This window comes from Hemiscyllium ocellatum, chromosome 8 (genome assembly GCF_020745735.1).
Source record: "Hemiscyllium ocellatum isolate sHemOce1 chromosome 8, sHemOce1.pat.X.cur, whole genome shotgun sequence".
In the NCBI taxonomy this organism is placed as follows: domain Eukaryota; kingdom Metazoa; phylum Chordata; class Chondrichthyes; order Orectolobiformes; family Hemiscylliidae; genus Hemiscyllium; species Hemiscyllium ocellatum.
This window is the reverse complement of record NC_083408.1, coordinates 53,276,329-53,296,583: the sequence shown is the minus strand read 5'-3', so window position 1 is coordinate 53,296,583 and position 20,255 is coordinate 53,276,329. Positions and strand designations below refer to the sequence as shown.

The following is a 20,255-nucleotide window of genomic DNA, read 5'->3' as shown; positions in this document are numbered from 1 at the left end:
GAGTCCAGAACTAGAGAGCATAGGTTTAGGGTGTGAAGGGAAAGAAATAAGAGACCTAAGGGGCAACATTTTCCCGCAGAGGGTGGTGCGCGTGTGTTATGCGTTGCCACAGAATGTGGTGGAGGTTGGTACAATTGCAACATTTAAAAGGCATCTGGATGGGTATATGAATACGAAGGGTTTGGAGGGATATGGGCCAGGTGCTGGCAGGTGGGACTAGATTGTGTTGGGATATCAGGTCGGCATGGACGGGTTGAACTGAAGGTTCTGTTTCCATGCAGTACATCTCTATGACTCTATAACAACAAATATTGGATTTTGGGTGATCAGCAGTTTGGTAGTAATAGAGTCAAGAGAACACTGAATTTCTTCGATTTAGACACGTTTAAAGAGGGCCTATGGCAAGGTAGGACAGAAACTTGAAGAGGTTTGAATTATGGCACTGGGCACTCTAAGGAAATATAGCCCACTGGATTAGGGGCTATAAAAAAAGGAAGCAATAGGGATAGCTAAATGGACTGTCTCCATGTATGTAATTAAAGAAAAACTGGATTTGTCATATTTATTGTTGTAGATGAAACTAGTGAAAAAAATGCAAGGTGACTTAGGAGGATGGTTTATGGTGGATAAAAAAAAAAGATATTACCTTTGCCTTCCTGGATAATCTTAGAATTGTAAGCAGGTTTAATAAAAGAACTGGACATGGATGGTCAAATTACACAGCTGCTATAGAATTTCACATCTGCATCTCTTAGGCTTAAGTAGGTGAGGATGCAAGACGATCACCAGCCACATTTTATGTCCAAAGATATTTGGCTAAACATGAAACTCTACAGGATTGATTTAAACATTAAGGTATGAACTTAAAAATAGACTGTGAAATATTAAATTCTATTATTTAGAATGCTTGTATCCTCTCAGTATATTTCCCTGCCTTAGCTGTTGCTAGTCACTAGACATTTTGGTCAAATAGTTATTCTATGGATATGATTATGGACAGGAAATGCCAACAAGTTGTTTGTCTAAGCCTGCTTTCACTCAACGTTTATACATATGCATTTTCCAACGGGATAACTGGACAAAAGCAGCAACCAGAAAGATATGCCCCCTCTCTAATCAGAGGTGTTAAGGCCAATGACAAATTTTTAAAAATTTTCCTGGCAGAGATCAATTAATTAATTAGCTAATCAATTGAAAGGGAGTACATATTGAGATGCCGCAGTCAGGGGCTCTATAATGAGCACTGTGAATACTGTGTGAGGTGTTCCAGTTCTGAGGAAGAGTCGCTGGACTTGAAATGTTGCTTTCTCCCAACAATACTGATAGACCTGCTGAGTTTTGCCAGCAATTGTTTTTTTTGCTGTAGATCTCCAGCATCTGGTGGGTTTTTTTGTTTTATGTTATTGTGGTATGTTGCCTCTTTGTGCCAGGATAAAGTATGTCATAAAGAAGATGCAGAATATTCTGCAAGGGGAAGAGAATGAGCCAAAAGGTGTTACTTCACTGAGGTACCAACAACAGAGAGAGATATTGAAGCCCTCATGTGAGATTTCAGGACTAAGTGAAGAAGTGGGAATTTGAAGATAGTAACCTCTGGATTTCCCCAAATGCCACATTATAGCCATAGTAGAAAGGGGAATATAGGGAGAAACAATGTGCAGCTTGAATCACGGTGTAGAAGGAAAGCTTCAGATTTTTAGCCATTGAAACTAGTTCTGAGAAGTTGGCACTTATTCAAATGGGATGAGTTGTAGAGATGACAGAGATGAAGGTCCTTGGGAGATGCTCAGTAGTCTAATTGGTAGGGATTAAACTAAATTGGCAGGAAGATGGGCATAAGCATATAAAAGTGGAAAAGGGGAATAAGGTGTATAAAGTGAGAGCGTTGGACATTATCAGCAAGGAAAGTTGGTCTATACAAAGTAGCAGAAGACTTAAAAGGACTTTGGGGAAAAGACAGGATTACAATGCACCTAAACATGTATGGTGATTAAGGATGGTGAGCTACAACTACAAATTATGGGAATATAATGTGGTGGCAAAGACAGAAATGTGGCTTAAAATAAATAGCCAATACTGGTCACTTAATATTTAAGGATACAATCTGTTTATAAAAGGTAGAGAAGGTGAAAAGATAGGTGGGGTGGAAGTACAAATTAGGGAAGACACTCTGTTGGAAAGAGGGAATGTCCTAAAGGAGGCAAGGACAAAGTCCAACTAGTTAGTTCCCCCCCCCCCTCACCCCGCCCTCCCCCTGGGAATTCTATAAGATTCCAAATAGTGAGAAGGAGATTGAGGAGTAAATCCATGGAGAAACATAACAGTGAACATACTGGGGGACCCTTAATTACCCAAAATTTGATTGGGATAATGTTAACACGAAGAGTATAGAAGGAGAGGAATTTCTAAAAGGTGGTCAAGAGATCATTCTTGGTGAATATGTATTTGGCCTAATTGGAAAGGAGGCATAGCTGGATCGAGCATTGGTAAGCCGAGGTGAGCCAAGTGGACCTAGTGTCTGTTAGGGGACCCTTAGGTAGAAGTGATCACATCATAAAGATCAAATTACTATTGGAAAAAATAAGGAACTATGTAACGTTTAAATTGGAAAAAGGCTAAGTTTGACATAAAGAGATGGGATCTATTCAGAGTAAAATGGAACAAAAGATTGATAGAAAGAACTGTAACAGAACAACAGACAATCTTTAAGGAAGAGATGCTTCAAATGCAAACTACTTATCTTTCAAGAAAGTAAGGCAACTAAAAGCTGGGCTCCTTGGATGATAACAAATGGGAAGATTATAATGAAACAAAAGGGGGCATATGATGCATATCTGGTGAATTCTTCAATTGAGAATCAGATCAAATACAATAGACTCACAGTGGACAAGAAGAGGAAAACAGGACTCAAGGACAGAACGTAAGAGTAGATTGACCATCAATATGGGAGCCCAAAAGCCATCTAGCAATGCATTAAAGATAAATTAATCGTAAGAGGCAGATTGGATTACATTAAGGATAAAAATGGTGGTGTATGATTAGAGGTGCAGGACATGGCTCGAATACTTTAAGAGTACTTTGTGAAATTGTTTTCTAAGGAGTAGGTGTCTGAAGAAATATTGGTCAAAGTTGAAATAGTTGAATGAATGGAGAGGCTGAAAATTGAGATCAAGATCAGACAGTAAAAGGCTGGCTATACTTATGTTAGATAAATTTCCTGGTCCTGATGGTTTGCTTCCCAAGTTGCTGGAGGAAGTCAGGGTAAAATAGTGAAAGGGCTCATCATAATCTTCCCCAAATCAAGAAAAGATGAAGCTTTAGAAATAATAATCAGGACACAAAAAAAATCACCAGGGAATTGGAGAGGTTTCAGTTAACTAATAAAAGACAATATGGATTTGTAAGAAGCAGACAGTGAAATCAAATTGAATATTTCAATGAAGTAACAGAGAAAATTGATGGAAACACAGTGATTGTTGTCTGGTTATGTTTCAGGATGCTTTGGACACAGTATCATATTAAATGTAAAAGCTGGTTCATAAAACTGAGGCCCAGTTAGGATGGTCAGTGTCCAATTGAAAGAAGGCAGAAGGCAGAAAACAGAGCATTGTGGCAAAAAGCTATTTTTCAGGCTGGAGGTTGGCAAACAGTCAATGGTCAGTGCTTAGACCACCTTTTATTTGATATACATAAATAGTCCCAGGTCACTGGGAAAGTTTTGACATTAACTTGAATTGCTGAAACTTTTCTGGAAAAAGACAAAATGTTTGTGTAGAGGGATTATCTTTTATCTTGTTAATCTCAGTATTCTTTTTTATACTTTGACCATGTCTTGTTTCAGTGCTGTACTTTTGTTACAAATCAGAGAAAAAAACTTTCAAACTATTTTGCACTCACATTAAATCAAGTTACCTGCACTGGACATAAACTCAAAACACATTTAATCTCAGTTTAAAACAGTAATCCCAGATCAGGGACAGTGCAAGTTAAAGATTACTTAGTAAGCAACTTTATCTGCCAGACCATTTAATACTACTTAAAGGATTTTTGCTCAAACTCATTACAATTTCTTCTTTTCAGTTCATTTGAAATGAGCTCCAAAGCAGACTTCAAGAAAAAAAAGAAATACATCATGAAAATATTATACTTCTTAAGGTCTGATTAAAGAAAAAATCTAGAACAAAACTTTTCCCATGCTGATAAGTTGAAGTTGTAGCATTGTATTTTTACAGCAATTATTTGAACTTCTGGATCTCAATTTCATAAATATTAATGTTATTCAAAGTTTGTGAGAAGATTTGTAGCTCGGGTGCTCGTTGTTGTGGTTCTGTTTGCCGAGCTGGGAGTTTTTCTTGCAAACGTTTCGTCCCCTTTCTAGGTGACATCTTCAGTGCTTGGGAGCCTCCTGTGAAGCGCTTCTGTGCTGATTCCTCTGGCATTTATACTGGTTTGAATCTGCCGCTTCCGGTTGTCAGTAGCTGTCCGCTGCTGTGGCCACGAAACGACACGATCAGCTATCCCTAGTAGCCATACACTCAGATGACAAACAACATGAATTCGATTGGGACAACACCACAATTATAGGACAGGCCAAACAGAGAACAGCCAGGGAATTCCTAGAAGCATGGCACTCATCCACAAATTCGATCAACAGACACATCGACCTAGACCCTATATACTGGCCACTGCAGCGGACAGCTACTGACAACCGGAAGCGGCAGATTCAAACCAGTATAAATGCCGGAGGAATCAGCACAGAAGCGCTTCACAGGAGGCTCCCAAGCACTGAAGATGTCACCTAGAAAGGGGACGAAACGTTTGCAAGAAAAACTCCCAGCTTGGCGAACAGAACCACAACATATTAATGTTATATTACAGTTGGAAAACATTAGTTAAGCTTGGGTTACAAGGCATATATATTATATATGAAACATACACATTTTTTAATTAAGAGATTGAAAAGAACAAGAAATCAATTTCATAAGCTTGTAATCATGTATTCTAAGCTTATCAAATAGACATATATGATCTGAATTTATTTATGTAATTCCAAATGATTAGATTTTCGCTTATTCTACAACTAGTAAAAGATGACCTTGGATGAGGTGGTCACAGAGCAGATCTGAGGGAAAGTGCAAAAGACATAGCTGAGGTAAAGCAACAAAAGAGGGAATTGGGCAATATTCCCTCTAACTTCTTCCATCGTTGCGTGGAATTAATTTTATTATGTGCTCCAATATCAAGGTAACACGTGGATGTGCGACACCAGTAGAAGAATTGCCTATATATTTTAATGAGACACTACAGGTATGTAAAAACAACAATGAACATGACTCCTAGCCATTGACACTGACACATATTGTCCACAGAGGACCAGATTTCATGAATTCAATTTTAAATTTACCATAATGGCATTTGAACTCATGATGTCTAGGTTTTAAAATGAGTGCCATGACCACTACAGCACCATAATGTACATGAAAGAGGCATATATTAGTTTACATATTATAGCTTGTACTTTAATCTTTTGACAGAAGTTGAATTGGTAATGATAGGATCTTTGTTTCAATTCAATAAGATCAAAACAGAAAGAGCAAAGCCTTGCCTATAAATTAATAAAAATGTGCACCGATGGTTATGTTTTGGCTCCACTTGAGTCAGAATGGGAACAGTATCCTTGCAGAAGAGATAAATACAGAGGTTGAAAAGGCTTAAAATAGGGAAAAGGGAAGGAATCCAGAATAATGCATAAGTTTAAATGTAAACAAAACACAGAAGGGTCACTGGACCCAAAACACTAACTTTCTTTCTTGTCACAGATGCTGCCAGACGTGTTGAGTCTTCCCAGCAATTTGTGTTTTTGTTTATTGTTGATAAGGAATGACTGATGAAACTATGGCAATAAGTAGAGTTATAGAACAGGAGAGTAAAATTAGCTTACAAAAATGAGAAAAACTGCCATTAAATCTGAGCTGAACAGTCTGCACGGCAATGCATATATTATCCGGAAAAACCAGGAGTTATACGTTAAATGCGAAATATGTTCTGAGAATTCGGACATTGTCAGAATTACTGAACCAAGATTACAGGAAAATCAAAACTGGAAATTTGCCAGATGGAACATATTTAGAATTCACCAGTTTCCTCCTATCTCCTCGGAATCGTCTTCATGACCTTGTCAATCTTCCTTCCCACCTATCTGCTCCACCCTCCTCTCCAACCTATCACCTTTCCCTTCACCTCCATTCACCTACTGCACTCTCAGCTACCCAGGCCCACTTCCCTCCCACTTATCTCTCCGCCCCCGAGGATCCCAGCCTCATTCCTCATGAAGGGCTTTTATCAGAAACGTTAATTTTTCCTGCTCCTCAGATGCTGCCTACCTGCTGTGCTTTTCCACACCACTCTAATTTTGAGTCTAATCTCCATCATCTGCAGTACCCACTTCTGCCTAGGACTCTGTTCTAACCCAGTATTTGTAAAAGGCCAAACAGTAAAGGATCCAAAAAAGGAAAATGAATCAGAGCATTAGAAGTAGTGAACATCTCTGCAATTGTGACCATAATGAGGTAGAGACTGAGAAGGGCGCACTCATGGCAAAGGCCAGTGAATACGTTTTGAGAAAACTATTTTTTGAAGGACTGCGAGAGTAGACAATAGTAATGGCAAATGATGATGTAGAACAGCAATGGTAAACTTTGTAAATGATGTTCAACAAAGCCCAAAAATTTTCCCTAAAAAAAAGCATAAACTAGCCATTAAAGTGACACCATGGATGAACAGTGAAAGGGTAACATGTGAGGATAAGGAAAACAATGGACAGTACATGACTGCCAGAGAAAGACAATACGACCAGAAGATACAGGAACAGAATTAGGCCATTTGGCGCACCGAGTTTGCTCTGCTATTTGATCATGGCTGATATGTTTCTCAACGCCACTCTCCTGTCTTTTCCTTGTAACCTTGATCCTCTTACCAATGAAGAACTATCTATCTCTGTCTTAAATATACTCAATGACCTTTCCTCCAAAGCCTTTACGGCAATGATTTCCACAGATTAACCACCCTCTTGGCTTAAGAGTTCCTCCTTATCTCAGTTCTAAAGGGTGCACCTTCACACAGAGGTTGTGCCCTCTGGCTGTAGCCTTTCCTACAAGTGGAAACAAATTTTCCGTGCCTCTCAGTATTCTGCACGTTTCAATTAAATTCCCTCCCAAAGCCCCTCCATCCTTCTGAACTTCATATAGTTCAGACCCAGAGTACTCAACCTGTCCTCATTTGACAAGGCCTTCATCCTTGGGACAATTTTTGTAAGCCTTCTTTGGACCCCTCCAACACTGGCACATCTTTCCCTAGATATGGGGCCCAAAACTATTCACAACTTTCCAAACACTTTTCTGACCAGGGCCTTATACAACCTCAGCAGTCCATGCCTGCTCTTGTATTCGAGCCTTCTTGAAGTGAATGCTAACACTGCATTTGCCTTCTTAACTGCCAACTGAACCTGCATGTTAACCCTAACAGAATCCTGAACTAGGACTCCACGTCCGTTTGTGCTTAAAATGTCCGAAACCTTTCCCCACTTAGAAGATAGTCTATGCCTCCATTCTTCCTAACAAAGTGCATAACCTCTCACTTTCCCACATATATTCCACCTGCCACTTCTATGCTCACATTCCTAGCCTGTCCAATTCCTTCTTCAGCCGATCCTGTCCTCAACACTATCTGCTCCTCCACCTATCTTGGTGTCATTTGCAAACCTAGCAATAATGCTCTCAGTTCCTGCATTCAGATTGTTAATGTATAATGCATTAGACCCACTCCTGCAGAGCTCCGCTGGTCACTAGCTGCCATCCTGAAAAAGATCCCTGTATCCCTACACCCTGCCTTCTGCCAGTCAGCCAATCCTCTATCTATGACCCTAGTACTACGAGCTCTTATTTTGCTTCGCAACCTCTGGAAACCCAAATAGATCATGTCCACTGGCTCCCCTTTATCTTACTTGCTCATTACCTCCTCAAAGAATTCCAACAGATTTGTCAGGCATGAACTCCCCTTGAAGAAGCCGTGTGGAGTCAGAATTTTTTTATCATGCACTTCCAAGTTTCCTGCAATCTCATCCTTAATAATGGACTCTAAAATCTTACCAATGGCAGAGATCAGGCTAACCAACCTATAGTTTCCTGTCTTCTGCCTCCCTCCTTTCTTTAACAGGGGTGTTACATAAGTCATTTTCTTATGACCTGGCACCCTGCCTGAATCTAGTAATTCCTGAAAGATCACCACGAATGTCTCTACAATCTCTTCAGCTATCTCCTTCAGAATTCTGGTATGTAATCTATTTGATTTGGGTTATCTATCCACCTTCAGATCTTTTAACTTCCTAGGTACCTTCTCCTTAATGATGGCCACTATGCTCATCTCTGCCCCGACTCTCTTGAAGTTCTGGTGTGCTGCTAGTGTCTTCTGCTGTGAAAAGTGATGCAAAATACCTACTCAGCTCCTCCACCATTACTTTGTTCCCCAATACTACTTCTCCAGCTTCATTTTCCAGTGGTCCAATGTCCATTTTTGCCTCTCTTACCTTTCCTATAACTAAAAAAGCTCTTGCAATCCTCTTTTATATTAGTAATTAGCTAACTCTCATATTTTATCTTGTTCCACCTTATTGCTTATTTAGTTATCCTCTGCTGGTCTTTAAAGACTTCCCAATCCTTTGGCTTGCCATTAGTCTTCACCACATTATATGCTATTTCTTTTGGTTTTATGCTATTCCTGACTTCCCTGTCAGTCATGGCTGCCTTGTCCTCCCCTTAGTATGTTTCTTCATCTTTTGGATGAATTGCTGCTGTGCCTCTTGAATTAGCCCCAGAAACACCTGCATTGCTGCTCCACTGTCTTTCCTGCTAGGCTCCCCTTCCAATCAACCCTGGCCAGCTTGTCCCTCATCTATTTTTAGTTCCTTTACTCAATTGTAATACTGTTACATCTGATTTCAGTTTCTCCCTCTCAAACTGAAGGCTGAATTCAATCATATTACGATCACTGCCTCTCAGGGGTTCCTTCACTTTATGCCCCTAATCAAGTCTGCTTCATTACACATCACCAAATTCAGAAGTGCCTGTTCACTCGGGCAGGGGAGGGTGCCTCGCCCACAAATGCTTAAAATAAAAAATCTCACAGATTCCTTTTCTCGAGGTCAGCCACCAACCTGCTTTTCCCAGTCCACCTACATATTGAATTTCCCTGTGATTATTATAATAGTGCCTTTCTTACATGCCTTTTCTACCTCCTGATCTTTTTTCATGTCAGACATCTTGAGCCAGGAGGCCTTTTCACACCTTCCTTCGGTGTCTATTTTCTTTTCTGGTTCCTCAACTGTACCCACACACAGATTCTACACCTTCCAACTCTATATCACTGCTTTTGCTATTAATTTAATTTCTTTCTAACAAGACAAATGCTCTCCTCTCTGCCTATCCTTTCAATAGGATGTATAAATATCCTTGAATGTTTAGTTCCAGCTCTCATCTCCTTGAAGCCATATCTCTGTGATACCCACAACACTGTACCTACCAATTTCAACCTGCACTCTAAGCTCATTTACCTTGCATCTACCCCTTTAATCTTTAAAAGTATGATGCGGGAACATATGAAGAAATTAGAATAGAAGTAAAAACAAACAATGGATAATAAACTAAAATTATAAATTATTTCATAGATGCATAAACATTAAAAGCATGCTATAATAGGGTGAGGACAATTAAAAGGACTGCCTGTATAAAATCATTGGACGTTCTACTTCAATACACCAAAGGGCCAGGGATACAAGTGTGAACTGGAGCTCTAACCTCCTAGGAACTCCCTAGCCGGAGTAGGCCATTCACATTGAGCCTGCTGCACCATTTAATTAGATCATGGCTGATCATCTACATCAAAACCAATTTTCCACACAAGTTCCAAATCTCTCAATGTCATTAGTCTCAAGAATCTATTAATTTTGGTCCTGAACCTGCTCAGTGAATGAGCTGTCACAGTCCTCCAGACTGAAAATTACTTGTGAGATTGTATGTTAATTGGTCCCTGTGATTGCCCAAAGGAAATTTAACGTGTTATGCTATTGATATTGCTCAATGCTTGTTTGATGTTGTCTAAGATATACATTTTAATGCCATCAAAATTTATTTTAAAAGCTTCACTTAGTCAGAGGGGCTAATTCAGCCTGTCTGGTCCACAAAAGTTCTTATTTTCCTTCAATTACAAGACATGCTTTAACACTGTTAACCACTCCTGAGGATCAGTCTCTTCAGCCTTTTTTCCTGGATTGTTTTATCTCTAAGATCTCTAAGCAGTTGACCATGCCATCCTTCTCAATTTTGCCCTCTCCTTCGGACTGTCCAAATAGCCTAAATTAGAGTGGTGCTGGAAAAGCACAGCCGGTCAGGCAGCATCTGAGGAGCAGGAAAATCGACGTTTTGGGCAAAAGCCCTTCATCAGGACTGAAGGCAGGGAGGAGCCTATCCAGCCACACGGTTCTGGTATCCTCAGATCGATTCTTAGCCCGTTTCTCTTCAAATCCGAAAGAAAATCATTCCTTGTTACATTTATGGAAACCATATGCACGGATGCAATCCCTGTGTCAAAGTGCTTTATCACTTCCATGCAATTAGCCTAGCCAGCTGACATTAAACTCAGTTCGGTCAAAACCTCTATTCCTGGTGATCAGTTTAAAAGATATTCTTCTTAACCCCTGTGAGATTCTCTTCGTCTTGGAACCTTCCATATTGTTGTAATGACTGAGGATGTGCAGAAACATGGCCCAACAGAGTGTGGAACCATACAATCTGATTACACTTGGTAATGTGGAGTGCAACAGCTTCGGTCTCACTGATCATAAAAATATAGCATACCTGCAATCAATACTTGTAGGTCTCACTTACTGGCCTTCCAACTGTCTTTAACTTAAACTCTGAAAGTTTGCACCCCTCCCCAACCACACCAACCCACCAATACTCTCCATTTTTAGAAGTACCTTTGAAAATTTCTTCATTTATCTGTAATAATTTGGTTTTGGCTGATTCAAATAAAGAAAGAATTTTAAATTTAGTGTTGGATGTTGGAAATTAAGCTCTTAATAGTTCACATGGTTCATGGATTTCCCATCAACCTAATATTATAGTGCGTATAAAATCTTGCTAAATGATAAGTTTTCTTGAAAAAAAATCATTAGTTTTGATGACACATGAAATAAAAGTAACTGTGCCTGTGGCAATAACTATTGTGTAATTACTGTCTTGAAACTACATTTTAAGCTGTGATCTATATTACAAATGATAAAACCTAATTTCCTCTCACAGGTAATTAACTGAGTGGAAAGGTGTATTAGCAGAGTTGCTAGAATTATTTTCTCTAAGCAGCTTATTAGCATCCTTCTTATAGTGCAATCTGCAAAGAGCTGGAAACTTGCTCCAGACAAATACAGGAAGAAAACGGATTAACATTAGAAAAAGTGAGAGGATTAATTTTAAATATTCCACTAAATCTCTGTATGCAGGCTTTTAATTTCTTGGAAATATTGCTCACTTGTGTAGCAATAACTTGTGCTAATTCCTCCATGCAACCTCGTTGCTACTTAGGCAAATTATATCTATCTCTACACTGAAACATTGCTGCATTTGAATCACTAGCATCTCTTCACAGTTACACATGCTAAAATTCATTGCTATTTGTTTTTGCAGAGCTCCAATCAGCATGCATAAGACCAATCATGCTAGTTTTCTGGTTATGCAGAATATACATATGTAAACTTAAATTTAGTAGATTTTAAAAACTACACTTAACCAAAGTGGTGACAATCTCAGAACATCCAAAACATTTCTGACATTTCTCAACTCTACGCAATCAGAAGGTATCAAAAGCTAACGTGCCCTTCACAACGTGTGTGTCAATGATAATGGTAGGCTGAATCAGAGGCTGAAGGTAATCACCTCCACAGGAAATTTAGAAATTTCTGTGTAGATTTTGTTTGTTACAGACTACCAGTACAGAAACTGATATAAATTTCAGTGCATGAATAGGTTCTTGATTGGTAAGGGGATCAAGGGTTATGGGGAGAAGGCAGGAGAATAGGCTGAGAAACAGTCATGATTGAATGGTGGAGCAGACTCGATGGACTGAATGACCTAATTCTGATCAACTCTGATCCTGGAAATTTGCAGCCACAGACCAACAAGAGGAGATTTTAAAACAGAATTAAGGATAACTGTTTTAAGTTTTCACATTCCTATAATTTTGTATACATCTGTAGATTAAAGGCATTGTTCGCTAATGCAATTACCACCAACTATAACTTTGAGAAAACAGTAATAAACTTTGTAACATAATGAAATGCTGACAAATAGTCATAGCAGGAGAAATTGGCATCAAATTCCAACTATATTTCCTTGCAGCAACATTCCTCATTTGAGATCACTTCTTATTTGCAGCTTTGAAATTTAATATTTTCACTGTGCCTGCAGTCACTCATCAACTGCAGTTATCTTGAAAGTTCTCCAAATTTCCCAAAGCCTACGTCAGAACTCATTAAGGTAATTCTTAAAGTTAGTCCAGTGCATTCAAACTACACATGTAGCCTACTTACCTCTTGGAATGGATTCTTGTTTCTTGGAACAGAGCTGCAAAAGCAGACAAACATAATTATTGCCAGAATGGTGAAGAGGGGATAAACTCATCATTACGGAATGCTGGGAGTGCAAATAAATTCTACAGGAAAGAAATACTGTTACACTAAAATTTCCTCTTTATGTCCTGTGCAAGCAATACACATGTTGGTTTTCTTCTGAATTTGTATTCTTGCAAATTCTCCTGGTGAATGCAAAACAAAGGCTTTGACAAAATATATCCTTTTCATCAGTATTCAGTTTAACATTCATTGTACTTGTAAGTTTAGTTTGATAAATGATGGCAGAATTCAACACTTTCTAAATCAATTCATTTACTACTCTCTGAGTGAAGAAACTACGTCTGACATCTGTCCAAGGAAAATATCAAACAATATTAAAGTTTAAAATTCTTGGAACAGAATTTTAAAATTAATACTTATGACTGAAGTGTTCTTTGAAAATAAATTCTGGTATGTGGGAAAAGTAAACATTGAAAAGTCACATTTTATTGCAAATTGCGTAGAACAATGTTTTCACAATTAGTTTTACAACTATTTAAAGAAATCTTCCATTGCACTAATGCCATTGATTTATAACATCCAACCCATTGTATATAATTTTGAATATATGTTGCTTAAATCTAGCATGAATTTGCTGATCTTTATGAACTTACCTCTCACTACCACGAAGCATTTTTGGATCAAAATATCTGTAGTCGTCAGTTTCCTATGAAAATAAATTGAAGGTTTTAGCTCAGAGTTAGAAATAACTTAATAAAAGTAATGCTTGGGAAGGGTGGCGGGGGCACAGAACAGAGGAGAAAACTTTGCAAAATTATTGCATTATATGGAAGTGTAATTAATACACTTTATTAACATTCATCTGACTAGTAAAGCATGCAAGACATTACACCCCTTCAATATCAGAAAAACAGAGAGTAAGTGTTGAGCAACTGCTGACATGTTTTGATTGGTATTGTTATGAAGTCACGGAAATGCTGGTGCAGTTAACTGTGCAGATTTAAATTTCTGAGCATCAATTTCAACTTTTCACAAGCTTAAATTTTTCCGATCTTCACAGGCAGGTCTTTTTTTTAAAGTTATAAGTTGATTCATGACATCCACGACAAAAGAGATTGATCATTTCACTAGCTGTGGAACCACGTACTGTGCAGTGTTGATGTTTGGATGCTTAATCCATTCCACAGATGGTAGGATTAGCAAACCATCACTAAAATATTCATTACATCTTAGAAGAAACTTCTTTCTTTCTATTAGATGCCAAGAATGTAAGCATTAATCTAAAGCTTGTTGCAATAGTTGGCTAATCTAAAAGTTCTTCACCCAACTAACTGCTAGAGATGTAGTAATTAAAATGCAAAATACAAAATGACCATCATAATCAGTGATATTATCTGAAACAAAAGTTAAGTTTGCTTCCCATTTGAACTTCCCAGGACAGAGCACGATTACAGATTGCCCTGAATTCAGTTACTGCAGGTGCAAAGTACTAGACTTTCCAATTGTTCCCACCCTCTGGTAAGGGATGTACAGCCAAGATTTGCAACTCCACATGTGGCTGACTCCAGAAAGAATGCATTCAAACTTTCTCAGACATTGCATTGACAGACTAGAGTATGACAGCATCTGTTCATAGCAATAAGTTTAACAATCTAAGTAAGCTATAGCACTGGCAGCTTAATGTTCCAGGATACAAATGCTACAGGAAGGATAGAAAGGGAGGCAAGAGAGGAGGGGTGGGGCATTTTTGATAAGGGATAGTATTACAGCTGTACTGAGTGAGGATATTCCTGCAAATACATCCAGAGAATTTATTTGGGTAGAACTGAGAACTAAAAAAAAATCTTATTGGGATTGTTATATAGACCCCCTAATAGTCACTGGGAAATTGAGAAACAAATTTGTAAGGAGATCATTATCTCTAAGAATAATAGGGTGGTTATGGTAGAGGATTTTAACTTTTCAAACATGGTCTGGGACTGCCATGGCGTAAATGGTTTAGAGGGAGAGGAATTTGGTAAGTGTGAACACAAAAATTTTCTGAGTCAGTATGTGGATGTATCTACTAGAAAAAGTGCAAAACTTGACCAACTCTTGGGAAATAAGGCAGGGCAGGTGACTGAGGTGTCAGTGGGGCGGGGGGTGGTGGTGGTGGTGGGGGGGGGTGGCAGCAACCATAATTCTATTCGTTTTGAAATATTGATGGAAAAGGACAGACCAGATCTAAAAATTGAAGATCTAAATTGGAGAAAGGCCAATTTTGACAGCATTAGGCAAGAACTTTCAAAAGCTGATTGGGGGCAGATGTTTGCAGGTAAAGGGAGGTGGGACTAAATTGGGTTCGGATATCTGGTCAACATGCACTAGTTGGACAGAAGGGTCTGTTTCCGTGCTGTGACTCTATGCTGTGATTTATTAGCAACTCTTTTTATTCATGTCTAATACATACTATTTTCAACGTCAGTAGTGAAGAAGTAAAAATCATTATTGCAACTATGAAGATTGTAAGATTATATTTAAAGATTGTTTCTTTAAGTTATGATAAAATGCCCCTGGGGCGAGTTGAACTTATGTAACCACTTCTGAATGTTACCTAAGAACAAGATTGGGTGGTTTGCTTGCGAAAGTGGGAGTCCAACTTGTCTTACTACAAAGGTGATGCAAGATTTCACACCTGCAAACAGTGACCAGGATAGCTATGTTTAAGTCACAAGGAAGTGTAAGGCATGTCAGATTTTATGAACAGTTATCCTTAGAACTGTCCTTTAGTTGCAAGATAAACCGAATGACAGGTACAGAGAATAACTCATTTTCATTTCAAACAGGAATGCAATGCCCAGGCAAGTCACATTGACATGGAGAAAGGCTTTGACAGGAGAGAAGCAAGCCGCTGAAGTGTTGTGTGACAAGTTGCTTTTAAGATCCCCTTGAACTTCACAGGAAAGTGTAATGCATGTCAGGTTTCATGAACGATCATACTTAGACCGGTCTTTTAATTGCAAGATAAAATCAAATTGAGGGTACAGAGGACAGCTAATTTTCATTTCAAACATAAAGGCAACTCTCTGGCGATCTGATCTATATAGATCTGAGAGACAGAATAGAGAAATAGAGATCACCAATCTTTAATGTTCAGAATCTAGAATGTGGGTGAGAGTTTATGCTTGGATTAAGAAGTCTAAGTTTTTGAGCATTTAAAAAAGGCTGGAAGATTTGCCCAGCTTTAGTTAGAGAACAGAATCTCCAGGGTAACACTCAGTATATGAGTTAGATTGGAGAATTAACAGTTAACTAACTGGAAACAGGAAAAGAAAGCAAGTCATTGGCAGTGGAGAATAGCTTTGGGTGTGTTATACAGAATTAAGTGTTTACTTAAAACACTGAGCAAAGTATAACTGTGAAGGGGAAATTTCTGTTGTTGAAAGGTTAAATGGGTGGGGGTGGTCTGGAACAGCATCTTTAAATTTAGGATAAATGAAGAGGGTGATATGATCTGTTGTGAACTTTCCCTGACAGAAAACTTGAGTGGGTTGATTGTTAGGAATCAAAGGAAGACTTTGAATGTTTTGCCAGGAAGAGGTTACAAGCTATTTATACTTGGAGACAATGGCAGCATGGTCTGAGTTCACAATGGGTAGGCCTCAAGTTTATGAAAGTCCCAAAAAGGAGTTTCAGGAATCTTGCTGTAAACCGTTGTACTGTAGGCTGTCCACTTAATTCTAACATGAAAGAGAGTTGGGGTCAAAACATTGAGTACCATTGCTCCCTGCATATAACGTTAATGAGTTTAATGCTGCCATAGGGAAAAGGGTAACCAAAGCCATTTTGACATCTAGTTACAGAAGTCACGACAAAATGAATATCACAGACAGACAGTAGTTCTATCTGGGCAGGATTGAAGAGACGGTTTTGTTTAATATCAGAGCCAGAGATATGAGAAATAACCTCCAGTCAGAGAGATGCAACCTGCAGGCATCAACTGCTGGATATTCTTCCTGTGTGACCAGGGACAGGAATCATTGGAATTGATAATAGATTTAAGAATCTCTCCTAAAACTGAAGAAAACGCCTGGAGACAGTCAAAGTAATTGCTAACAGAACTAGGAAACTTTGCTTGAAGGCCATAATTCTGTAGAGTGTGAGGGGAGTTAAGTATAACAATGGAAATGTTCCTCTTCGTAGTTTTAAGTAGAAGCAACCTACAAAAAATAATGTTAAGTCAATAGCTGTTTTATTCATTAATACAGAAAAAGATTTTAAAACATGAAACCTTGTCATAACATCCTTTTATCTATTAACTGAAATTTTGAATTTTTAAAAAACGTCTTAGTCTCTATGGAGATCATAACACACATTAATAAACGGCCAACCCAAAGATAGGTTTTTTGGTTCAATATTTTCTGATGCGTCATCCTAAGTCTCTTCCTTGGTCGTTTTTGTCACCGATTATCTGTATTACCTTTGGATCTCAGAGGTGGTGGGAGAAGCCAGGTTCCAACTTTACCTTGGTAGAATGGGAATTGAACCCATACTGCTGGCATTATCTTGAACCGCACACTATCTAGCCAACTGACCAAATTGGTTATCACCATCGCCCTGCTTTTACTCAATAAATGAATGCAACTAACTGGACACATGATTCCACCCTACTGATCACAAGCTTCCATCTTGTGCATTTATATCAATTATTTTGTTTGGCTTTTTATGACAGCTAGTATTCGCCTTTTTCTTGGCATACATTTCTGTACAAGTTAAAACATAAATTGGACAAAATGGTGTTATTGATATAATGGTGTCAAGCTTGGCCCATTGGTTCCACTTTACCTCTGATTTGATGCTGAAATGGAGTGCAGTATTCAGGACAATCATGATAAGAGGTGGTGGCTAACTGGAGTGATGGATGAAAGAAAATAGAAAGCGTTTATGCTGGAGTAAGAGGGAAGCTAAGAAGGGATGGATGGGTTCTTGACTACTACAGAGGTCAAAGGTTACAGGGAGAAAGCAGGAGATCGAGGTGGAGAAACATATCAGCCATGATCAAATGGTGTGGCAGACTCAATGATGTGAACAGTCCAATTCTGTTCCTATATCTTATGATCTACTGATGTGGACCTGTTGTTGCTAAAGTCTAAATAGTTTCATCTAATGCTCTTCAGACTTTTTTAAACGCTTTGGCACCAAGTCATTAATGATTTTGGAATTAAATTTTCTCCTCCGCTAACAGAAACAAAGAGAACCATTGTTCTGTGTTGCAGAACTGGCTGCTGTCCATGAACTAACTCTCTTTAATCCATAAAAACCACACATGTATGGACAGTTTATAAAGACTGGACAGTACTTCATAGCAAAAACTAAATTTCACAAATCATAAACACCTTTTCATTCTTTCTCAGTAGAAAACAATGTCTTATTGCAAACAGCTGTTTATTTGGAAGTAATGATACATTGACACTTTTCAATTAAAGATTCTATATTCTACTATCCTACATTTGTAGGTATGCATTCAGCACATTTGTATTAGAATTAACCTGATTATTTTTCATCTATTTCCTTTTCAATCTTCATGAACATGCATTCAAATGAAAATGTACATGTAGAATGGAGTCATGCAATCCTCCTAGGCCGTTCCATAATATTTGACATGGTTATATATAGTGTTCTGTTTTCTCACCTTTCTACTACTGTACAACTTCACGGGATTTCCCTTTGCAGTTCCACTCCTATTTTTCTGATCGATGGCCCAACATGTCAGCACCAGCTTTCCGATAAGCATTATGCCTTAGTGTGTTTTGCCACTGATTACTCTTCTTTACACGGTAAAAAGATATGTATCACCATCTACAGAACTGTCTTTGGTTTCCTTTCTCCTACCTTTTACATCCAAGTGCTACCCTCAATACATTTATCCACAGATACCAGATCAGGCCCCATACTAATTGCATTCAATGCCACTTCTCCATTATTTTTTTCAATTTTACAGTTACCTGTGTTGTCAGTCTATCTACCTCACATAAAATCCTGGATGAAATACAACTTCTTTAAAATGAATGCTGCAAAAGATTAAGCTATTGTTCTGGTTTCTTTTCACAGATCTGTTCCTATAACACTAACTTCATACTTCAGCCACTTTGCCAGGTTGAACCTTATGTATATGGCAGCTATTACTTCTTGCTGGAATGTCTCAACACAAGGAACATTTGCACAATAAGCCATTACCAATTCTATCTGTATGCCCACACTTCAATGTAACACAATGGTCTTTCACAAAAAAAGGGTAGTGAAAATTTGCAAACTCTGGCCACAAACAACAGAAATGCTAGGTTAATCAAACTTTCCAAAACTAAGATCAAGAAGCATTTTTGTTTCATTGAGGGTATCAAGGATATGGAGCACAGGTTAGTGAATGAAACTGAAGTATAAATTACAAGTGCTTCTAGTGGAATTGAGAAACAGACCTGAGCAGATGAATGGCCTACATGTTCCTGGATGTCTAAATTCTTGAATGTTGGGTAACTTTAATTTTCAACATGCCTTTCTTATCTTACAAGTTAAATGCTAGGAAGTTTACTCACAGGATGTGATTTCATCTCTATGAGGTTGTCCAAAATCCGAGTCACTGGTAGATTCTGTAAAGGAGATAATCAGAAATTGATCAGCTATTGGCAATTATGAATATTTCATTACTATCCTTCAAGATTCTAGTAGCTCGAATAATCTTTGATTACAGGCATCTATTAACACTAGACTGTATATTGTATAACCCATTTTATATGAAAAAGGTTAAATAACAAGGATCACATCATTCTATTTGTTTAATGTAACGGTCATCCCCACATCAATGTTACAAAGTGAATAGGGTGTCTTGCTGCCATGTACAAATTCCACAGCCAACGTCTCTCCCAGGAAAATCAAAATAAAAACTGCTTACCCTCAATTTAACTACATGACATGCGCAATGACTTGTAGCTATTCAGCACCATTAATGTTGCAAAGTATTGCAAGGGAATTCATAAAGGTAAATAAAATAAGGCACTGATCACATATTCAGCTAGATCATTAAGGAACACCTAAAAGACAGAAAGAGACATCATGGGGTGAGAGGCAATTCCACAGCTTAGGGCATTGGCAGCTGATGCGAAGAAGCTAAAATATAGGTGCAAGGTAGTTCTGAGATTTGTAGCTTTAGTTGAGATTACAAAGGTAAGGAAGACTAAATCCATGAAAGAACTTGAAAACGAGATAAAAAGTTTAAAATTGAGCATTACGTGACCATGAGCCAACAGACATCAATAAAGATGGGGTCAAAGGTTGAACAGTATTAATGGAAATTAGCATGTAGCAGAGTTCTGGATGACCTTAAGTTTAAGGAGGACAAAATGTTGAGATCAGCCAGGACCATTTCCTCTTGATATTCAACATTGCTGAATACTCCACTATGAACATCCTGGGGCCAACCACTGACCAGACTTTGGTCTGGACCAACCCACACAGATAATGGTTACAAAAGCAAGTCACTAACTAAGAATGCTGAGGTATATAGCTCACCACCTCACTTCCCAAAGTTTGTCCATAT

At 38.4% G+C, this 20,255-nt stretch overlaps 1 protein-coding gene across 2 annotated transcripts in view; it reads right to left on the bottom strand.

Moving 5' to 3' along the window:
• Positions 1–20,255, bottom strand: part of scfd1 (sec1 family domain containing 1) — a 164,761-nt gene that overhangs the window by 27,627 nt on the left and 116,879 nt on the right. For both annotated transcript variants that reach the window (XM_060828380.1, XM_060828381.1), the window contains 3 exons: positions 19,255–19,308; positions 13,336–13,388; positions 12,641–12,674 (listed from right to left, as the gene is read on the bottom strand). In XM_060828380.1, coding sequence (XP_060684363.1) covers positions 12,641–12,674; positions 13,336–13,388; positions 19,255–19,308 — 141 coding nt within the window. The remainder of the gene's footprint in view (positions 1–12,640; positions 12,675–13,335; positions 13,389–19,254; positions 19,309–20,255) is intronic.